Source organism: Pseudopipra pipra, chromosome 3, assembly GCF_036250125.1.
Source record: "Pseudopipra pipra isolate bDixPip1 chromosome 3, bDixPip1.hap1, whole genome shotgun sequence".
Classification (NCBI taxonomy): domain Eukaryota; kingdom Metazoa; phylum Chordata; class Aves; order Passeriformes; family Pipridae; genus Pseudopipra; species Pseudopipra pipra.
In genome coordinates this window covers 10,126,410-10,145,760 of record NC_087551.1, presented here as the reverse complement: position 1 = coordinate 10,145,760, position 19,351 = coordinate 10,126,410, and the positions used below count along the sequence as shown (strand labels likewise).

General features: G+C 39.0%; 1 protein-coding gene across 18 annotated transcripts in view; it reads left to right on the top strand.

Moving 5' to 3' along the window:
• Positions 1–19,351, top strand: part of EHBP1 (EH domain binding protein 1) — a 212,299-nt gene that overhangs the window by 61,079 nt on the left and 131,869 nt on the right. For all 18 annotated transcript variants that reach the window (XM_064647676.1, XM_064647675.1, XM_064647688.1 and 15 more), the window contains exon 6: positions 18,817–18,998. In XM_064647676.1, coding sequence (XP_064503746.1) covers positions 18,817–18,998 — 182 coding nt within the window. The remainder of the gene's footprint in view (positions 1–18,816; positions 18,999–19,351) is intronic.

The following is a 19,351-nucleotide window of genomic DNA, read 5'->3' as shown; positions in this document are numbered from 1 at the left end:
CCTTGGTTTTAAAGTATGCCAGTAGAGGGAGTAGAAAAATTACCATCCAGTAAGGATAAAATATTCAGCACTAAAATTCAGCCCTTTCTCCTTTAGAAATCTTAGTTTTTCTTACTGTAGTCTTTTACTGAAAGTAAAAGAACATAAGCACAGTCCAGATAATTTCTGAAATGTAAGGCTGTGTGAAACAGCATAATTATTAGAGAAGAATGTTTAAATCCAAATATATATTTAGAAATATGAACTGCAGTTTTTTTTCCCCTGGTTTGTTTGAAAATTACAAAGTGATTTTATTGGTACAGCAAACCCCAACATGTTTTAGTGCATGCTAATTAATTCATTTCTCTGCATTTATTTTGAAAAGTGTCCTCTATATAAATGTGCAATTAAATTGTGTTAGACTTTCACAAAAAGCTTAAAAACTGGGAGGGGCAGGGGGAGGGCTGTTGCACGTCTTGCATTTTTTGCTTGGAAGAGGTGAGAGACTGAAGGAGGAGAAGGGAGGAAGCAGAGTGTTAACCGTGCCAGCCTGTCAAATTTATAATTCCTCTGCAGAAGTTGTTTCAGAAAGTGCTGAGATTTAAAGCAGAAACTATTTGGGATCTTCCCATGTTTAAAAAGTCTCTTTCAGCATGGTGGTAATTAAAATTTCCTCTAAAAAACATGCCAGTATCAACAAGAGATTTTCCAGGTGTTTGGTGTGTTTGGTTAGCAGGTATATACCCAGCATTTTGGGATCACAGGCCTGACTGAGCAGTCGTGATGGCTGTGAACTGAACTATGAAGGAGACATTTGTCTTGGAGTGGGACCTTTTGTGTTAATCCTTCCAACCTTTATATCCTAGCATTTCGTGATGATATTTAGTCAACAAATAACTTGTATTGTGCACTTGTGATCCCTCTCCACCAGCAATGGGTGACTGTGTGGAATAAGTATCAGTCTTAGATAAGAATTATTATTTTATTTTTTATTTTTCCTGCACTGTGGCCATTTTTCCTCAGAGGCTGGTGCTTAAGTGGCAGATATAGTTTCTAGATTAGTATTTATAAGTGGATGCTCAGGAGATGAATGTGATTACATTGAGTGTAGCTGTTTATTTGTGCATGCAGTTGTTTTCTGTGCACCCAAGATAAACATGTTATCAGAGTATTTCTGAGCACAGATATTCATGTCTCAAAATCACACATACCAGTGAAGCTTCACCGCTGTCTGCACAGCCCAAACACCCTGGGCACAGAGTATGTAAGCACAGTCACCGGAGTTGTTCTGCTTTAGAAAAGGTATTTTTCTCCTCTGACTGCCTTTTGCACGTCTCTGTGGTGTGAGTTGCTACATCAGGTTGCTGTTTTCTGGGTTTTGCTGCTGCACCAGCCCTGGTATTTTAGCTGTTCAGGCTTGTACTCACTGCCTTGCTGATGTTCTGCCTCTGTGTTAGTTCTGTGAGTTACAAGGAGACCAGGCGTGCTTTCAGAAATGGGTATGGGACAACATTGCACAAGGGTGTATTTTGTGCTGTAGCATCTATTTTTATTAGGTGGTTAAAGTTTTTGCAACTTAAAATCAGTCATCCTTTAGTTGAGTCTATGGTGTTGGGTTTTTTTGGCTTAAAAGTATGTTCTAAATGGTACGTCTACTAGAATCAAGAAAGTTATGCTTAACTCTTTCACATGGCTATGAAAGATAAAACCTGTGTTTGATAAATGAGGAGTTCAAATTTGGTTTGGTAATGGCCTTTTTGCCTGGTATTTTGACCCCTACATTCTGTAGGAATTTGAGGATCCGATTTGATTAACTTAGGAACTTTGAGCTATTTAAATGTTTGTTTAAACGAGATATACATACAAGATGCCTAATTAAGATTTGCGTGTTCCATTTTTCAGCATGGTGCTGATTAAACATTAAATCTGTCTTTAAACCAGAAATTGTACAGAAGCAAGTCACAGCAAATCTTGATAGTGTTGGTTTGTGTTCTGGCTGGAAATGCTATGAAGTTGTCTGTTACAGAACATCCTTTAGATTTGTCTGGGATGTGTACATGGATTTCACTGTTAGGCTTTAAAAAACTATTTTCTTCTAAGTCAAGATTTCAAATTGCTGTATATAAAAGGAACAAAAGAGTTCTTTAACTTCTTGTCTCCAATTTTTTTCTGAGTAATTCTTCTGTATTTTAGAGCTGCAGATATCGGGGGGGGGGGGAATCCACATTTATGTACAGTGCCTGTGGATTTTTTTACTGAAACAAAGCTAATGGCTGTCAATAGAAGTTCCTTCTGAGCTTACTGTGATATCTAGCTTCTATATTTCTTTATAAGGAGTGTACTAAAAATAAATAGTGGCAATCAGTCTCTTCTAGGAATTTAACTTCAAGTTTATCTTTTGAAGGAATCCACGTTTAAGTGCCTGAGCAAATTTTGACCGGATAGCATCAAACAGATTTCTGTTGTACATGTTGTGAGCTTCTGCATTCCTAAGCTAATTGGATGTAAAGTGTCACGTAGAATTGTAGTATCTGTTGGTGAACCTGGGCAGACAATAATAATTCCTAGGTTGAAGTGTGTTTTCTGTGCAGTTGAAGCCCAACAGTATATCCTGGTTTTTATTTAGGATAGGTCTGGTTTAATGCTAGTTTACAATTATTACTCACAGAGCATTATCATTTCAGATCTGTGCATCTACTTTTAAGGTACGCCAATTGCTGTAATTAATTAAAGTGCTGCAGATGCTGCTGGTTAAGCCAATTTAAAGAACAGAGCGTGAATTTCCAGTTATGTGAGCTAGATAATGATAATGCCTTAACGTGGCAGTCACTCCTGTGAGCCAATTACTGCTCAGATAGCTGAGGCAGGGCTGTGGTTCACTCTCTGCCTCCGTCCATTCCGAGAATACACGTCTCCTTTTTATGCCTTTTGCTGCTGAGTAATCTCAGTTTTCCTCCCTGGTTGTGGGGTGGTCCGACTGACAGCTTTTACTCTTAATAAGCTTAGAGGTAATAATCCCAGTCCTGTAGGTCACATGTACAATATGCCTTTTAGTTTCATTTTTTCCTGCTCTAGTTTTTGCCAAAGCATCAGGCTCCCTGTAATATTATATGAGTGCTATTGCTAACTGTCTGGGACTGAAGCACTACTTTCTAATAATTGATTAATGCAGATAAGTGCTTTTATGTAGCAATAATTACGAGATTAAACCTGCTTATGTTTTGAGTTTTTTGGTTTTGGTTTTGTTTTCTTTTTTTAATTTGCTATTATTATGGAATATTTTTCAGTATGAATGGATCAAATATTAAGTTAATTAACATTGAGATTTTTTTCAAATCCGTAAGTTAGGTTAACTTCACAGCCAAGAAGTAGAGAGGAAAATATTTCCATTCAAGGTACTCTGTATTTATTAATTTATTCTTGTATTTGTTTTAGATGACAACATGATACATTAATAATAAACCATTATCAACATCTTTGCCTTTTGTACACATGTGAACTTGTTTCTAGGGGAGCTTTAGAAATGCTGAAAGTACCTGTGCCTGTAACACTCCAGGAATGTTCCTGTTGTAACTGGAATGTGGAGAATAACATCTTTTAAAAGAATGTGTAAAAACTGACTATTTGAAACTGATATTTCCTTTATATTGCTTATTTTTATGAGTTATAAATTGTGCAAGTCTAATAATAATATATTTAGATATTTTAAAAAAATGGGCAGTGGTATAATGTGGGACATACTTGCTGTTTGACTTGCCAATGCCCAATTTCAAGTTTCAGGCTTAGACTAGGGAGAGTCTGTGCCGTGAAACATGTCTGTGTTTTCCAAGCCAGCCCTACGGTTGTGTCAGGTACGTTTGAGCAGAGCTGCTAATGTATTAATACCCTCAGGAGTGGCAGCCCCTTAGGACCGTGGAGTGGCTGAACCTGAAGAAAATGAGTGCAGCTGAGTTCATATGCAAAGTGGGGAGAGAGTGGAATTTTCCCAGAATCAGAGCAGAAAGAACAGGTTTTCTTCCTGGATTTGTAAAAGTAAAGCCTTAAAGATCTGGGAGGCCTCAGACAGCCTGGGGTAGATGCACGGAGAATGAGCCCTGGAGAGGAACAGGGGAACATTGTTTTGTAGTAGCTGAAGCTTGGGCCCAGATAGAGAAGGAGGAGGAAATTGGCTGCAAAGGGGAGTCCATAATTTCTGGGAGGGAGTGGAAGAGAACAGAGTGCACTACTTAGATGTCTCTGGCCTCATTCCAGAGAGTGGAAATAAAGACAAGAAAGTGCATGTGAGCATTTATTGCTTTGTCCTTTTGTATGTTCTTATGTGACCTGAAGCAAAGAAAAAAAAATCTTTTTGGAGATCCTTAAAAAAAATAAATCTTTGTTTCACTCCAACCATCCCCTGTCTGCAAGGCTGGGGAGCTGAGTTCACACAGGCTGGAACAGGAAGAGTAAATCTCCATGAAATAGTGCATGAAAATGCAACCACATGTGATGACTGAACTGCTCTCAATGCACTGCTGTCAAAGCAGGTGGTTTCTTTCTCCGTCCTCTGTGCTCCCCACTTTATGTGCAGCAGCCCCTTCCATGCTGGTGCTCCCCTGGCCTTTGGAGAGCTCAGCTGTCTGACCCAGCTGAAACACTGTGGGGTTTTTTTTCTGGGTGAGTTTTCTTCTGGTTTAGTGAGAGGAACCGGGCTGTGAAAGAAGAGCCAGTAAAGTGCCAGGGCTGCTGCAAGGCAGAAGCATATGGCTGGAAAAGTGGGATGCAGGTAGGAGATGAGTTAGGAGACAGACTCTGTGTCTGATGGGCTGCAGTCAGGTAGGAGTTGGTATGTTGTGCCTCTGCTCTGGATGAGGGTGGTGAGGAGAGGGGTTGTGTCTGGGACCCCTCATCCTTTTCATGCCCTGCAGGAGCTCACACCTTGTGCTGCAGCACAGCTGCTCTAGATGGGCCTGGTTGCCTTTGCTGGCCCTTTTTGATCAAAACAAGATTTCCATCTCTCCTCTCCTGCTGTCCTCTCATCCAGTGCTGTGGAATTTCAGGGAAACCCCAAGAAATCACCTTCTTGTATGTGGAGAACTAGCCATCCTTTCTAAACCCAACTTGCATCAAGTTTCCCTTGCTTTGGCCTGTTTCTATCCTCCTGTTATGGTAGGACTCTCTCTCCTTGGCAGTGAAATGAAAATTCTAAGTTCACGCTTTCATCTTGGTGATGTTTAAGAAAGATACTGAATAAACTTATTATTATGACATAGGGACATTAGGAAATGTTTTATAAAACCACGGATTATTATTAGAAGTTTAGAAAAGAACAAAAGTGTGGCCAGACCTCCTCCTAACCTGAGTAAAAGCTGCACTTACTCTGTATAGTTACACTAAAAATAAATCCCCTCTTGCAAAACTTTGCATAATGCTCTGCACATGTGCATGTGTCTGTATGCATGGGTTTGTTTTCATGTGCTGTAAACCCCGAGATAGAATCTCCTGGTTTATAAGGGCTAGTAATTTGTTCCCAAATTTAACAAGGTGCTTAATCATATGGCTTTCTTTAACTTGATTTAATTACAAGTAGATCGTGTGCTTGAAGTTAGACTTGCACCTAAATACCTTCCTTAACCGAAGTGCATCTTTGGTGTCTCTATATCACTGTGTTTAATGGACATGGGGGATCTATGGGCCTTATAGATGAGCATTTACACACGTTATCCTGTGATAGCTGGAGGCAGTAACAGCAGATCAGGGCTAAGTTCTCAGTGACAAATGGCTACAGGTTTCCATAAGACTTCTCAAATACCTCTTTATTTTCGTTGTATTTTTTCATGTAATAGAAGACAAATTTTGTAGTAACGATTTGTTGTCTCTCCTACTTAGTTTTGCAGTCTTTTTTTGGTAAAAGTTTTGTGATGCAAGTAATGCTTAAAGAAATCAAATTGTGAAGCAGAATTTGAAAATTCCTTTTTATATATTCAATATGCAATAATTATTGTTGTTCGTTAAGACTGCACCGGATTGCTTTGGGACATAAAGCTCTCACTGCCCAGTACTTGTTGAGAAGGAAAAAAAGAGCTGTATCAAGTTTTTTGCAATTAAAAATCTGGAAAAACTTGTTTAAGAAACTATTAGCCCAAGAACATGCATCTTTTGTCAGTATAATATGCAGCCCTGAATACAACTCTTTTTATCAACAGTGCAGTGTTTCATATTTAATCAACGTAAAATTGAGTGCTTCCCTCACATGAATGTAACACAGATCAAGTCTCAGCCAAAGCAAATAAAAGAATGAATGCTTTGTTAATCATCCATAACTAATTTGTGCATACACAGAAAAAATGAAATCTGTTTTTGACAAGACCTTTTTTCATAGAAGCAGCAAGGGAGAATTGAACATGTAATGTGCATTAGTAATAGAGAATAGCAATGGGAAGATCTGAGATGTTTGCCTGGAACTGTTTCTATTTCTCGATAGTTACAGCATTTAACAGAAACCTCAGATAAAAGAAGGGCAGATTTTTAAGTTGTTTGCTAAAATATAATATAATATAACCTGTGCTGAAGCAGACATAGATTGATTCTTGTATGCCTTGGCATATATTCATAAGTATTGCAGGGAACTGCCACATATCTCTCTGACAAACTCAGCTAATAGATAATACACAGTGAAGAAAATGTTAAATGCATTGCTTCTTTGCACAGGCAGTATGATTGTGTTGCTCTAGTGACAGTGTGGTTATGGTTGATGGGGCAGCTTCATTACAAGCCCCTGTTTTCAGGCTATTGCAGCTTTAACAAAAAAAAAAAAATCATCCATTTGACTGAAATTTTTTATGCTTGTCAGCCTTGAGGTGAATTTTACTTTAAGTACAAAGTTAGAAGAAATCCATTTAGCTATTTGCCTGATTTAAACAAATTTGGAGGGATGGATGGGCTTTTAAAAACTTGAGGTTTTATGTTTATTGCAGAAACACGTTTTGGAACGCTTTATGTTTATCCTTGCTGTTAAAATGTATATCATGTTGTTTATATATATATTTACATAAAAATAAATAACTGCACCTGCACCATACACCATTCTCGCTGTTGTGTGCACAGGGTGTGACAGCTGAGATGTCTGGCATGTGTGAGCATGCCCCTGTTCTAGCTGCACACAGATCTGAATTTTCAACTGCCTCCCTTTACCCTGGTTATGTACCCACCCTTTGCCCCCTGCTCCTTCCCACATATGTCAGACTCAAACCACCTGTCAGTGGTATGACATTGGTGACATCCACAGATCCCATATTTTTCCTCCTTCCTTTGCTTTGTAGAGGAGTGTGCTGCACACAGGAGTCCTCACCTGCCAACCACACTGCTCCAACAGCTGGGAGGAGACTTGCATATTGAAGTTGTCTCAAAACTGGGGTTTTACCCCTGATAGTGAGCTGCAGGTTTGGATAGAAGAAATAGTAATGAAGTTGCACGGGCAAGAGAACTGCCTGTTGGTGTGAAGACACTTTCTTGGAAAGCCAACTCTCCCAGAGTGAATGTTGTGATCGGTGTCACAGCCACAAGGCTGAGAATAGTGGTGGCCTTTCAGTGTGTCCCCTTGGTGGCAGTGGGAAATACAGGGAAAGGGAACAGCACTAGCAGGTCCAGTAATTTCTCTGTAGTTTGAGGGATTTCTCCAACTGCATTGTATCCTCTTGTTACGTGTTTTGGTGGTTTTGGCTCATGCCTAAAGTGAAGCTGCGCGCAAGAGAAAAAAAAAAGCACGGTCATGAATTTAATAATGCTCCAATAATATTACTGAGATGTTCACTTTGAATAACATCATGCTGTCTTTTTTGAAGTGGCCTTTTAGCTTAAACATAAGATATTTCCAGTGTGATCAATAATTTGACCTGGAGACTCTGGTTCTGCCAAGGAGAACGTTTGGAGTGTGAGCATCGCTGTTTAGCACGTGGCCATCAGGCATTATAGACCATTCAGCCATTTGTTCTGGGCTTTTGCAGTTAAGGTCCAACTTTCAGTACAGAAACAATATAACATAAGAGTCATAATATGTTCCCTTGACACTGTTCAAGGTTTTCTCTGTCGTAGCCTTGCAAATTTTGTTGTTTAAGGTTGTGCCTTCACTCTAGAAAGTTATGCTCAGATAATAACAACTGGTTGATGACACACTGGTATTTTACAAATCCCATTTTAACAGGTTTTATCTATGCTGAATAATTAATCTTTCTCTGGAAAGAAGAATGAAAGTATGTAAGGTTGTTGGATCAGTTAATCTTTTCACTTTGTTTCTTCTTCAATGAGTTTTACCTCAAACTTGCTTCCTTGTTGGAGATTACAAAGAAGCTGAATAATGTGTTTACATTTGCAAGTTTGTTTAAATAATCAAGAGTTAATTCTGGGGTCTGTATCATGTGTGTCTTCCTGCATGGCATTTGTTTCTTCAGGACAAGGCTTGTAAGTAGACTTGTAAGGCCTGATCTACAGAACTATGGATCTTTCAACAGCTATTCTCAGAACTTAGATCAAATATTCACTGCTGAGCTTGAGATATTATTTCAAATCCACCTTTTTAACGTCGAAGAGTCTGGATATTTGTCTTGAAGAGACACCAAGACAGAGTAAGAAAATTTAGAGCCTAGAATGGAAAGAGAAAAGAAGCTCGAAACCACAGAAGGGCTTTTCACATCTGAAACCAACAATAAATAAGTAACTAGTTTACCCTCTTTAACAAAAAAACCCCACATCTGTTTTTTCTCTAAAGACTGTCTTCTGTTAGGGGACACTAACTGGACATCTTTGTGTAGCTATTTGAAGGTCCAGAACACCATTCATGGGATACCTCTGCATACAGCAGGTGAGCAGTAGAGTGGATTATAAAAATGGAGGCTTCCTGTCAGGCAAAGTAGATCTGAAGTGCCAGACACTGGTAGGTGAGCTTTAATATAGAATTATGACAAGTATTTCCTAGAATTTTAAAACAAAAAACAGAGTGAGTCCCTTTAGGGGCAATACATGAAAAAATGTGGAGTTACGAGCTGCTGAGCAGTAAATAAAGTCATGGTTATCAAGTCAGCCTCTCTGTCCTCCCCCTGGAAAGAGGAGGTCACATATATAAAGTGTTTCTTACTCCAGTTTCAGTTGAAAGTTTAGGAACTACCTTTATCATCTGCTATTTCTTCTTCTCCAACATTAGGTAAATTATCTGCATTTCTACTTTGTTTTGAAGCTAACTGCAGAAATACCATACAGTTATACAACAAGCCCTTCAAAACCAGGGAGAAAAATGAGCCCAGCCCAGGGGGAATGCTGTGTGGAAGTACCTCAGCTGAAGCAGAGCATGGGAGCTGCTCTCGGAGCAGGCGGCACGCTGTGAGGGATCCAGCTCAGCACACACAGCTCACAGGAAATGAAGGACTGTTATTTGCTGCCAAAATGCCAGCCCTGCATGCAGTGCTTTTCCCAACAGCCTGCCTCACCTGCCATGTGTCAGCAGTAGCTCAAGCCCAGACTTCTTTAAATCTGCTCCTTTGAGAGGAAAGGTTTGAGGATTTAAACAGCCAGTTGGTAATAACAAGTTTCTCTGCCAGCTTCAGCTGAGCTTCCATGAGCTTGTGGCCCAGATCCCTGGCAAAATAAAAATTCTGTACGGGAGTTACAGTAGGAGTTACTCTTATATAGCCTTTGTTACCTAAAAATTATTTAATCTCAAAAGCTTTTGCTTACTAATGGTTACTATGTAGTAGCACACACAGACTTGCACACAGCTGTACCCTGTACCTTAGCAGGCCTGGGGAGATGGTCACACAACTGACTGCTGAAGCGTTTGGGGACAGGAAAGGAACAGACAGTCCCTACCAGGTAGTGATCCCACCAGGAGAGTGTGAATGGCTGTGAAAGGGAAGCAGAACTATTAGGGTGTTCATGAGCTCAGCACGTTGGGATCTAGACTTTCCAGGAAAAGATGTGCTTTTTTTTTTGCTGCTAAGGGAAGCAGGATAGTCAGGCATTCCATGGTTCCTGAGTGCTACAGCACAAGCTGTAGCTCTGCAAACACAAGCAAAAATTCACGTACTTCACAAAGCTACAATAGTGTTTGCATAAAACATGAGGACCGACTGAGTTTAGCAGGTGATCAAAGGCATCTAACGGTAAATTTAAACCTGTCATTATAGAAGAAGAGAAACTTGCACAGCATCTCTAGAGAAAATGATCTGAAAGAGCAAAAAAGCTACAAATACTAAAACAAATGTTTCTCAAATCAGTTATCAATCTCCTCTATCCTTCTGTGGGAGAATGTTCAGGAGTTGTTCCTACATTACTAAACAGTCTAAAGGAGAAAGCAATTAAGGTTATATAAATGGACACATAAAGCAGTTACCACGTCCTCTGCAAGGTTCAGTATTTCAGGGTTCAGTGGTTATCTGCTATTTATTAAAATTATCCAGCTCACCTATAAATGTTTCTCTGTTGTCCTTCATAAGCAGCAAGCCTACTTTAGAAGGGGATACCTGTCTCATATACATGGTCTATTAATAAATTGCCCAACTAAAATTTTAACCATGCTCATAATTTGCAATCTGTCCAGTAGTTGTCTAAGAAGCTTTTTGCTAGAGAAACAGGACCTCCAAATTTTCTTGGTGTTATTTTGCATAGTGTAGATGAATTACCTCAGCGTATGAGGTATCATTTCACTTTCTAAACTTCCTATCTGATGTTAATCCTTGGAGATTTCCAGAGTCCGTGAATGCAAAGGATTAGCCTGTGAAGATGAATGGTTTGTTTTTACCCACAGTAGGTTGGTTGAGCACACCCACAGGTATGATTTTGGTCAGAAAGAACCTTTCACTACATACCTCAGTCTCTTGGGGTGCTAGTGACATCTCATGGGGTATAAGAAGACAGTAGCTGTAGTAGCGTGTTGTGTTTTCTCTTTGCTTACCAAAATTATCATGTCTGCCTGTGTTAAGTAAGAAACAATGTGTGGTGCTTCCAGTATTATGATTCATCAATATAGATGTGCTATTAAAACCATCACATTGGCATTTTTGAAGTAGCCTTTTAGCCTAAACCTGAGATATGACCAGTATGCTAAATAGTTTGAAACAAGGGCTTCGGTTCTGACAAGGACGGAGGGTGTATTTATATTTATATATATTTCTGTAAATAAGTGTAGCTGCTTCAACTTTTAAAAGTGTTTTGTTTCTTTCCCAACCCTCATGTCTAGGGCTCCAACCTTTCTGGTATGTGCAGAATTTTTTAAACATTAAATTCTCCATTCAAATGCATCATAGTTCCTAATAATGTTCTGGATACCTTGAACCATTATTTGCTTTTAGACAAGTTCTCAGCCGAGATCGTGCTGCCTTCATTTGGTCCTCCAAATCTCCCATCTGCCTGTCTAAATTATTTTAACTGACATAGTTTCTAATTTACTCTCTCCAGTTGAGAGAGCTCCCTGTAGCTTGTCTATTTTAGCATTTAATTGCTGTATACTCTCCCAAATTAAATTCTGTAGTGATCCATTTTGCTCTGCCAGTGAAGCAGTGATCTTTTCATCTAAGCAAGATGGCACGTGCAGCTCAGCCCCGGGCTGGATCCTGCGCCGGGAGAGGGAGAACCTTCCAGGCCCCCCTCCAGCAGCATGTGGGGGCTGTAGGGGTGGTGGGGATTGTGTCAGAGGACAGCTTTCCTCCAAAATGGTCTCCACTTAATTCTGAAGCAAAAGGAGAGTGAAATCCATTGTTCCTCTCAATGGGTTTTTACAGCTAGAAAAACTGCTTTGTCAATTATTTTCTGCCCAAGTTTGCAGCAGAGTGCTCCTCCTTAAAATCTGCATGTCTTTGTGAGCTTTCTATCATTTGCTTTTATAAAAGGTGAAAAGGCAGCCCCTAAAAATATTACACTGTACGTTTTCCTTTTCTGCAAGAAAGACAGTCAAACCCCATTGTTCTTTTTGATAAAATAACAATATCCAATTACAAAACTCCTTGTCTTCCCTAGTTACGTCTTTTTGGATAATGTTTGTACAGGGCTTACAAATTACTTAATATATTTCTATTAAAGAGGGACCATTTAGTATCTAAATAATTAAGAACTGCAGTACTTTTTGATCTAGTTTCTGCTGGATGGAAATATTTTCCTGTTTTTACTTGGTATATGTGTATGGAAGGGAGGGCACTGGAGCCTTGGGGGTTACAGGCTGCAGCTCAGCAGGGTTGCAGGTCTGTAGAGGCAAGCTGAGTTCAGGTGTGCAGAGGTAAAATGCATCCTGCTGATTTCTGTGGAGGGACTCTTCCCCAGCCCAAATAACCCAGAGCAATATACCCCATGAACAAAACCAAGCCATTGTTTTGATTCTGTGTAACTCTAGAAGCTTGAAGGCAGTTTAACAGAAAATACAAAGCTGTTTCTTACTTATTTGCACCTCTTATATTAACCTCGCAGAAGACTTGCCAGTCAGTTGGTAAGTACAGGACACAAGATCATTAAAAATATGTTTTAAGGAAAGAAGGCTGCATGAAATTTGCATTACAGCATTATTCATCTCTCCTTTAAATTAAGAGTCTGGATTCAGACCTTTCATTTGACTTGCTTCATTCAAAACAGAGTTGGGCACTGTTTAATAGTGTGATGTGTTTGTCATCTGTGATCATCGTCTTCTGAGTAAAAGCAGGCTGTTTGTTTTATAGCTGTGGTACAGGCTCTCTGGTCCTAGTTCCTTAGTCAGAGTATTTTAGTCCTGTTTGCTGTGAAAGGACTGCTTTAGTAGGGAGAGATGGGGATGATTCCTAGAAAAGGCTCGTGGTACATGGTATTGCCTCACATTGTTCTCATTTTAGAAGGAGATCAGGCTATATGGTTCCTTTATGCTGGGCAGATATGTATGGAATGGTGACACTTACTGTATAGTAATTTTTGGGATGTCTGACACTGCTCAGTCAGGAGTGTTGTGGCAGAGAATAATGTGTGGTTGCCTTACTGAAAAATTTGTGTGATAAGTGGGTCTGGTCCTGTAGCTGTGACAGTAAATACAGCTTCACTGGCTTCATTTGAACTGACTGCACTTTGGCCAATGTTAATTTTTCCTTCTCTAGACCCAAAATTTGTAATGTGATGCTCATTTGAGGGTTTGTGGAAGTAACTTAAAATGCTGGAGAGGGGTAGTGTTGGTTATTGTTCCATGAAAAACCATCCATAGCTATTTGAAGCCCTGTTTGCAGTCTATGTCTGTGTATGTCTGTAGGTCTCCAGGCTTTAGCAGAGCTGAGTGCCAGGTGCTCCTCTGCAGTGGGAGCTCATCTGGGCCTGGCCCTGAACTACTCTCAGCTGTGTGGCTTCTGATTGACTTAATTTTGTCTCCCTAATGGTGCCAGTGAATTGCACTTCTGTTGGTATCTGAGATGACAATGTTTTTAAAGTCTGTACAAACACAAACAGCATGCTTAGAAATTGGGAACTACCTGGATTCATTATTACAAAAATATTCTGTACAAAAAAAGGAATGCAACTATTATTGACTTACGTAGTACTGCTTGCTCTACATATTTCTTTGTCTGAATTCAGAAATCAAAGTACTCCAGGGTATTGGGAAGTCTTTCTATTTTTTATGTTAATTTTTGTTTTGCCAGCTTTGAGCTCTTATTATTATTCCAGATATTAATAATTTGCTAGGTTTCCTAAAGTATGAGGATGCACAAGTATCAACCACTCAGTGGGTATAGTGCAGACCCAGCCACACGCCTCATCCTGCTGTTTTGCTAGCTGGGAACAGCTGATACAGCTTGGTGTAGTTCCCAGACAGGGTTATTTCACCCAAAATATGGTGTATATTTGAGAGATTTCAGGGACTACAGGAGTAGGAGGAGGAGTGTGTCAAGGGAGTGAAGCTGCTTGTGAGAGAAAAGCCTAGGATACAAAAGCAGAAATTCCCAAACATAGGAGAGTATTATGGAGAAGTATTGCTATGTGTTTATGTGTGGGTTTTATTCCTCTTAAGTAAATTACAATGATCACTTTTGTGAATAGTGTACTTTGTAAATAATATGCAGGTGTCTCAGAGCCTTTCGTTGCCCCAGCACAGCCATTATTCTATTGTGCAAGGAGATAGGCTGCCATAGTTTCTGCTAAGTAGTTATTTTTTTAATAATTTATTGATGATTTCTAAAAGAATGGCACTTTTTGTTTTTCTTCTGGTATGCTGCTGCTCTTGCTGGAACTATACAGTAACAAACAAGAAATGACAAAAAACAGATCGTTAACCAGTATTCCATGTGTTCTCATATGAACCCAACACTGCCCATTCTCAGTCTCAGTAGGATGTTTGAGCTGGAAGATAACATCGAGGTGTTTGTATTTTACTGGCATTGTATATTATCTTCTGTCTTCCTGTGACTTTCAGATATCATAGTTGATTTTATTTGCATAATGCATTGCCTTTCTTAAAAAGTAAAGAGTTTCCAAATTGCTGTTTTCTTAGAGAATGAGCTCCACCTTTATAGTTGTGCTTTATTTTGTCACCTCTCCGTATTATTACATTGGATCGTTTCCCTCTCGTGACTTCAAAATTGACTTTTTCATGCACCTTTCACAAAACGGGATGTGGCAACTCTGGCAGTCACATGGATGTAAAATACCTGGAGGCATAACTGAGCCTTACACATTTTAAACTCTGATTATATAGTCAAAAGCAGAAAAGTTGAGCAATTAAAATATTTGCCTTGAGATTCCTGCTTTACCATCCACAAAACTCTACATGTTCATATGAGACACAAGTAATACCAGATCAGACTTTTACTATTAAATGGCTGTTATTTATTCAGTATCTCACCAAAGTGTGCTTCTCTTTGGAATAACTCATTCCAGCCTACGGCTGAGCCGTTTCTGTCTACTCCTGTAATAGGTGTTTCTCTTGGATTATATTGTCTCTGCTAATTTAAGAATTATTTATTCTTCTGCAAGAACATTTCTCTTTGGTTTTGGGGTAATTCATTGTATTACACAAAGCATGTAGGGTTTTTTGAGGAAAATGTTACAATCTTTGTAAGAAGTGGCTATTAGCATGTTCTGACATTTAAAGACAATTTTTTAGAAGTTGGTTGTGTGTCAGAGTAGAAAGCACAATCCATTGTGAAATCAGTCATGGACCTAAGCACCTTGAGAATATTCTTTTCAGGGGCAAAAAGAAGTTTCCCCTCCTCTACTTTGTAGCTAAAACCACGTAGGGCCAAACCTGTAAAGCTTAAAAGGAGAAAACATTGTAACTCTTCTAACTTCAGTTTCTGGGAGAGTAGGAATATGTACTTAAACTTGCACGTGAAGCAAAATAAAACTTGAAAGGTCAAGGACTGTCTATTTTTGTTTGGATTTTGGAGGTTTGGTTGTTTTTTTTCATATGATTAACTTACAAATTTGGATTTTTATAGGCAATTGGAACCTGAAAAGCCAACCGCTGTCAGTGTCCCACAAAAATATGTAATAGATTCATTTCTTAGGAAGACTGAACTCGATTGCCAAGTGTATCTTATTCTTTACAGCATGTCAGGATATGTAGTGGTAGGAAAATCTTCTTGCACATGGCTGACTCCTTCCCTTTGCACTGGCACACCGCTACCTTCACTCTTGTGTCCCTTTTCCTCTACACCAGATAACTCCAGAAGGTTTCATAATGAATTGCTGAAGATCATCTTCACTGGGAGAACTTTACCTCTTCCTGATTCTTGTCTCTTATGCATTCTCTGATCCAGATAATCCAAAGCTGCAAAGGATAAGACGATCATTAATACAATAAGTAAATACTGAGTGAAAATGTAATTTGATGTTATTCCAAAATATATCTGTGTCCAGCTTTTGGATGCTTGCAAGCTTAATGCCGTGTTCTTTTTTTTCACTTCAGAATCACCATTGAACTGGAATTTGGATTGTCTTGTCTTGTTTGCTTTGACTTTTTTAATAAGATCACTTTGATAAAGACATGGTGACATCTGAGTTATCAGACAAGATGATGATGTGTTTGTAACAAGTGAAAGTAGCTCTGCCCCCAAATACCCCTGTTTATTTGGAGTCACTGAAGTATATTTGTGTCCCCTACAATGCTCCCCTCACGGGACCTTGTGGGAGGTCTGTGTGTTGCTGTTGTAAGGTAGGGTGCGTGTAACAGGTGAGCCAGCACTGAAAAGGCATTGATAGTTACACAAGGAAGTAAATCTAGACCTTTGTTGAATTGGGGTGTTCCCAGCTGCTGAAAAGTGATTTTTATAGTCAAAGTGAGAAGGGTACTTCAGAATACAGACATGATGTGGCTGAGCAGTGATTCGTCTGGAAGGCTGGAAGCAAGTAGCCATGTTTATGTTTTGTTCTGTCTAAGATCTGTTGATCTTAGTAAGATCAACATCTTACTAACAACATCAACTACCCAAGATCTTGTAAAATGTATTGTCTAAGATCTTCTTAGGTGTACACATACTTGATATTTTTGGGGGTATTTTAATTGATGAAAGGGAGTGAGGACTCCCCTTTGAAAAGAAAAAAAAAAAACTTTTTAAGGAAAACCTAATTATATAATTTTGGAATAAGGAACAAATGAAGAGTCTTTCCATGCAATTAAGTTACTAACTATAATTTCGAAAAGAAGAAATGTGATACTGTAATACAGGTTTTAAAAACAGCTAGGGTATAAATGGTTTTTATGCATAAGCTCATCCCAGTGGATTCAAAGGAGACTCGAGTCCAAAGTGTGACAAATGTTTCCTAATCATTATAACCCAGCAGTGGAATGTTTTCCTTTGGCCTGACTGCAGGTACAGGTACATTCAAGTTAGAATCATGCAACTGTAGAACAGCTCAGCTTGGAAGGGAACCAGAGAGATCAGCTGGTCTAACCTTTTATGGGACAGGGAGACTACATGAGATTATCTAGCACCCTGTCTAGTTAAATCTTGAAAACCTTCTGCAATGGGGGCTCTGCCGTGTCCATGAGATGATTGTTTCAGTGATTGATTGTTCTTGCTGTGAAAAATGTTGGTCTTACATAAAGATGAAAATCCTCCTGGTGCAACTTGTACCCATTACCCCCTTGGGCTCCAAGTTACTTCTCAGTTTCTGGTTGCTCCTGTTCTGTTTGGCAGAAGAACATGTGCACCAGTGTGGATAAGTAGTTTTTACCATGCCAGTTGCATAAGTACTTGCACACCACGTCATTTATGCCAGCTTTCTTTAAGGATACATTTGAAAAAAATAAAACTAGGGGAGGTTTAGGCAAATTTTGTATTCACCTTGACCACCATTTTTACACAACAGTATGAATATTGAAAATTTAGCTTTATGAAACAAGTTGCTGTTAAGATACAAACTGTTTATATACCTTGACCTGGAGAACATACCCAAAAGAAACTCCGTGTCCCTCACATTGCTCTCTGAACGGGTGCTGCAATAAACCTTGCGTTGGGTATAACGAGCTGTGATGTTGGTTATTCTAAAGGTACGATACAATAACAGATTATTGTTGCCTAGACCTGTGTAATCATTGGAACTCTCTGATCGTACTTTCCATTTTACACATTGTCAGAACCTTGGACCTTAATCTTGCTCTTTGATTGGCAGCTGCAGCCGGGGAAGGAGCACTTGTATTGTTTGTGAGAGTCGCATCTGTTCAACTTGATTCAGCTGAGAGTATTTGCATATTCTTAAGTATTTCTTCTGAGAGGGCCTAAATCCTTCTCAAGTGTTTGATGCATTTTTGAAATTCATTCATAAGGTATCTACATGCACTAATAGTTCTGTATAATATTGCTGTGCATAATCTGTCAGATAAGGCTAGTTTTTTAAACAAGGTATTCTTTGGGGATGACATATTACATTCTGACTTATTCTACTGGGCGGAAATGTCAAGTACTTTCAAAAAGGATGCTTGAATGTTTTGATTGAATTAGTATTCTTTATTCAACACAAATTGTCAACTGCAGTAAAATGTAGTCTTATTGTGAGAACGTTTTTCAAAAGAGTTAACAGCAGGGCTTTTTTGTTTTATTTTTTGTTACTGGAGCTTCTATTGCATATAATCGTTCTTTTGCTGCCGTTATTAGATGGAACAGGAGAGTAGATTCTTAGATGCATTTTAGATTAATTTGTTTGAATTGTTAAACCGTGGGCAACACTTTTATACTGAAATACAACTCAGGCTTTTCAAACAAAACTTTGGCTATTATTTTCCTCTTTTCTTGCCCTTTATTTTTTCCTTGCAAAATTTTTAGCAGTATCTTTGGAAGATCTGTCAAATTTAATTTCAGAAACCTGTCACTCTGTATAATGCATGCACAACACTAATGAGAAGTACCGCTGCTTTGAAAAATATTCAGGTGTTACATTTAAGCATTGAACACAATCTAGATGAGCTCATACCATTGCATAAAGAAATATATGCGTGGTTGAAATCCATGACTTCCATAGGCTGGAAGTCGTAATCCAGAACTATCCTAGTTTGGACAAAACTACTCCAGTTTGCTGTGAGAAGAAAACGAAATATATTTCCACTAGTTTAAAAGGATGTGTGCTGTGGATGCTACTTCAGCCTCAAGTCATTAAAGACATAGGATTGCATATGGAAGACCACTACCCATAATGAACAACCTTTTTTTTTTTTTTTTCAATTGCACTAAGAAAGATGCACCACCATCAGTGGCTGACCTGTTTTAAGAAATGGTTTTCTGTCTCTAGACAGGGCCATAGCAATGTCCACTGCCTGTGTACTTGAAAAAAAGAATGACAGGTTTAATAAGTGTATTTTTTGTTTTGTGCACGTGCAGGTTTTAGTGTAACAGACCTTTTACATTAGTTTTGTTTTTCTTTTGCTTTCAGGAATCTCCTTCTGGACGTAGAAAAGCACTTGCCACCAGCAGCATCAACATGAAGCAATATGCCAGCCCCATGCCTACACAGACAGATGTCAGGTTAAAATTCAAGCCTTTGTCTAAGAAAGTGGTATCTGCCACACTCCAGTTCTCATTATCTTGTATTTTCCTGAGGGAAGGAAAAGCCACGTAAGTTGTTGTTTGTTGGTTGGGTGTTTTTGTAAGCCAGATAACCTGCTTTGTGTTACTTTTCAAAGAATTCTTTGGATAAAGAGGTCTTTCTGTATAGAATGGCAGAATTTGAGAGAATCCTTCAGCATACTTATCATTCCTGCTGTACTTAGTTCCTTGACTGGGCAAAAGTCGTTTCTTACTCTGATTTCAGTCTTGTGTTCTTCAGAGACAAATCACTTGTGCACTGATTACCACTCCCTTGAATTGCTCACTTGGTTCTGTCCCTTATTTCAAGGGCTTTTGAAGGGCAGAGGTTACAAATTGATTTTGGAGATCCTGTAACCTCTCCTGTAATTTCTGTCAGATTC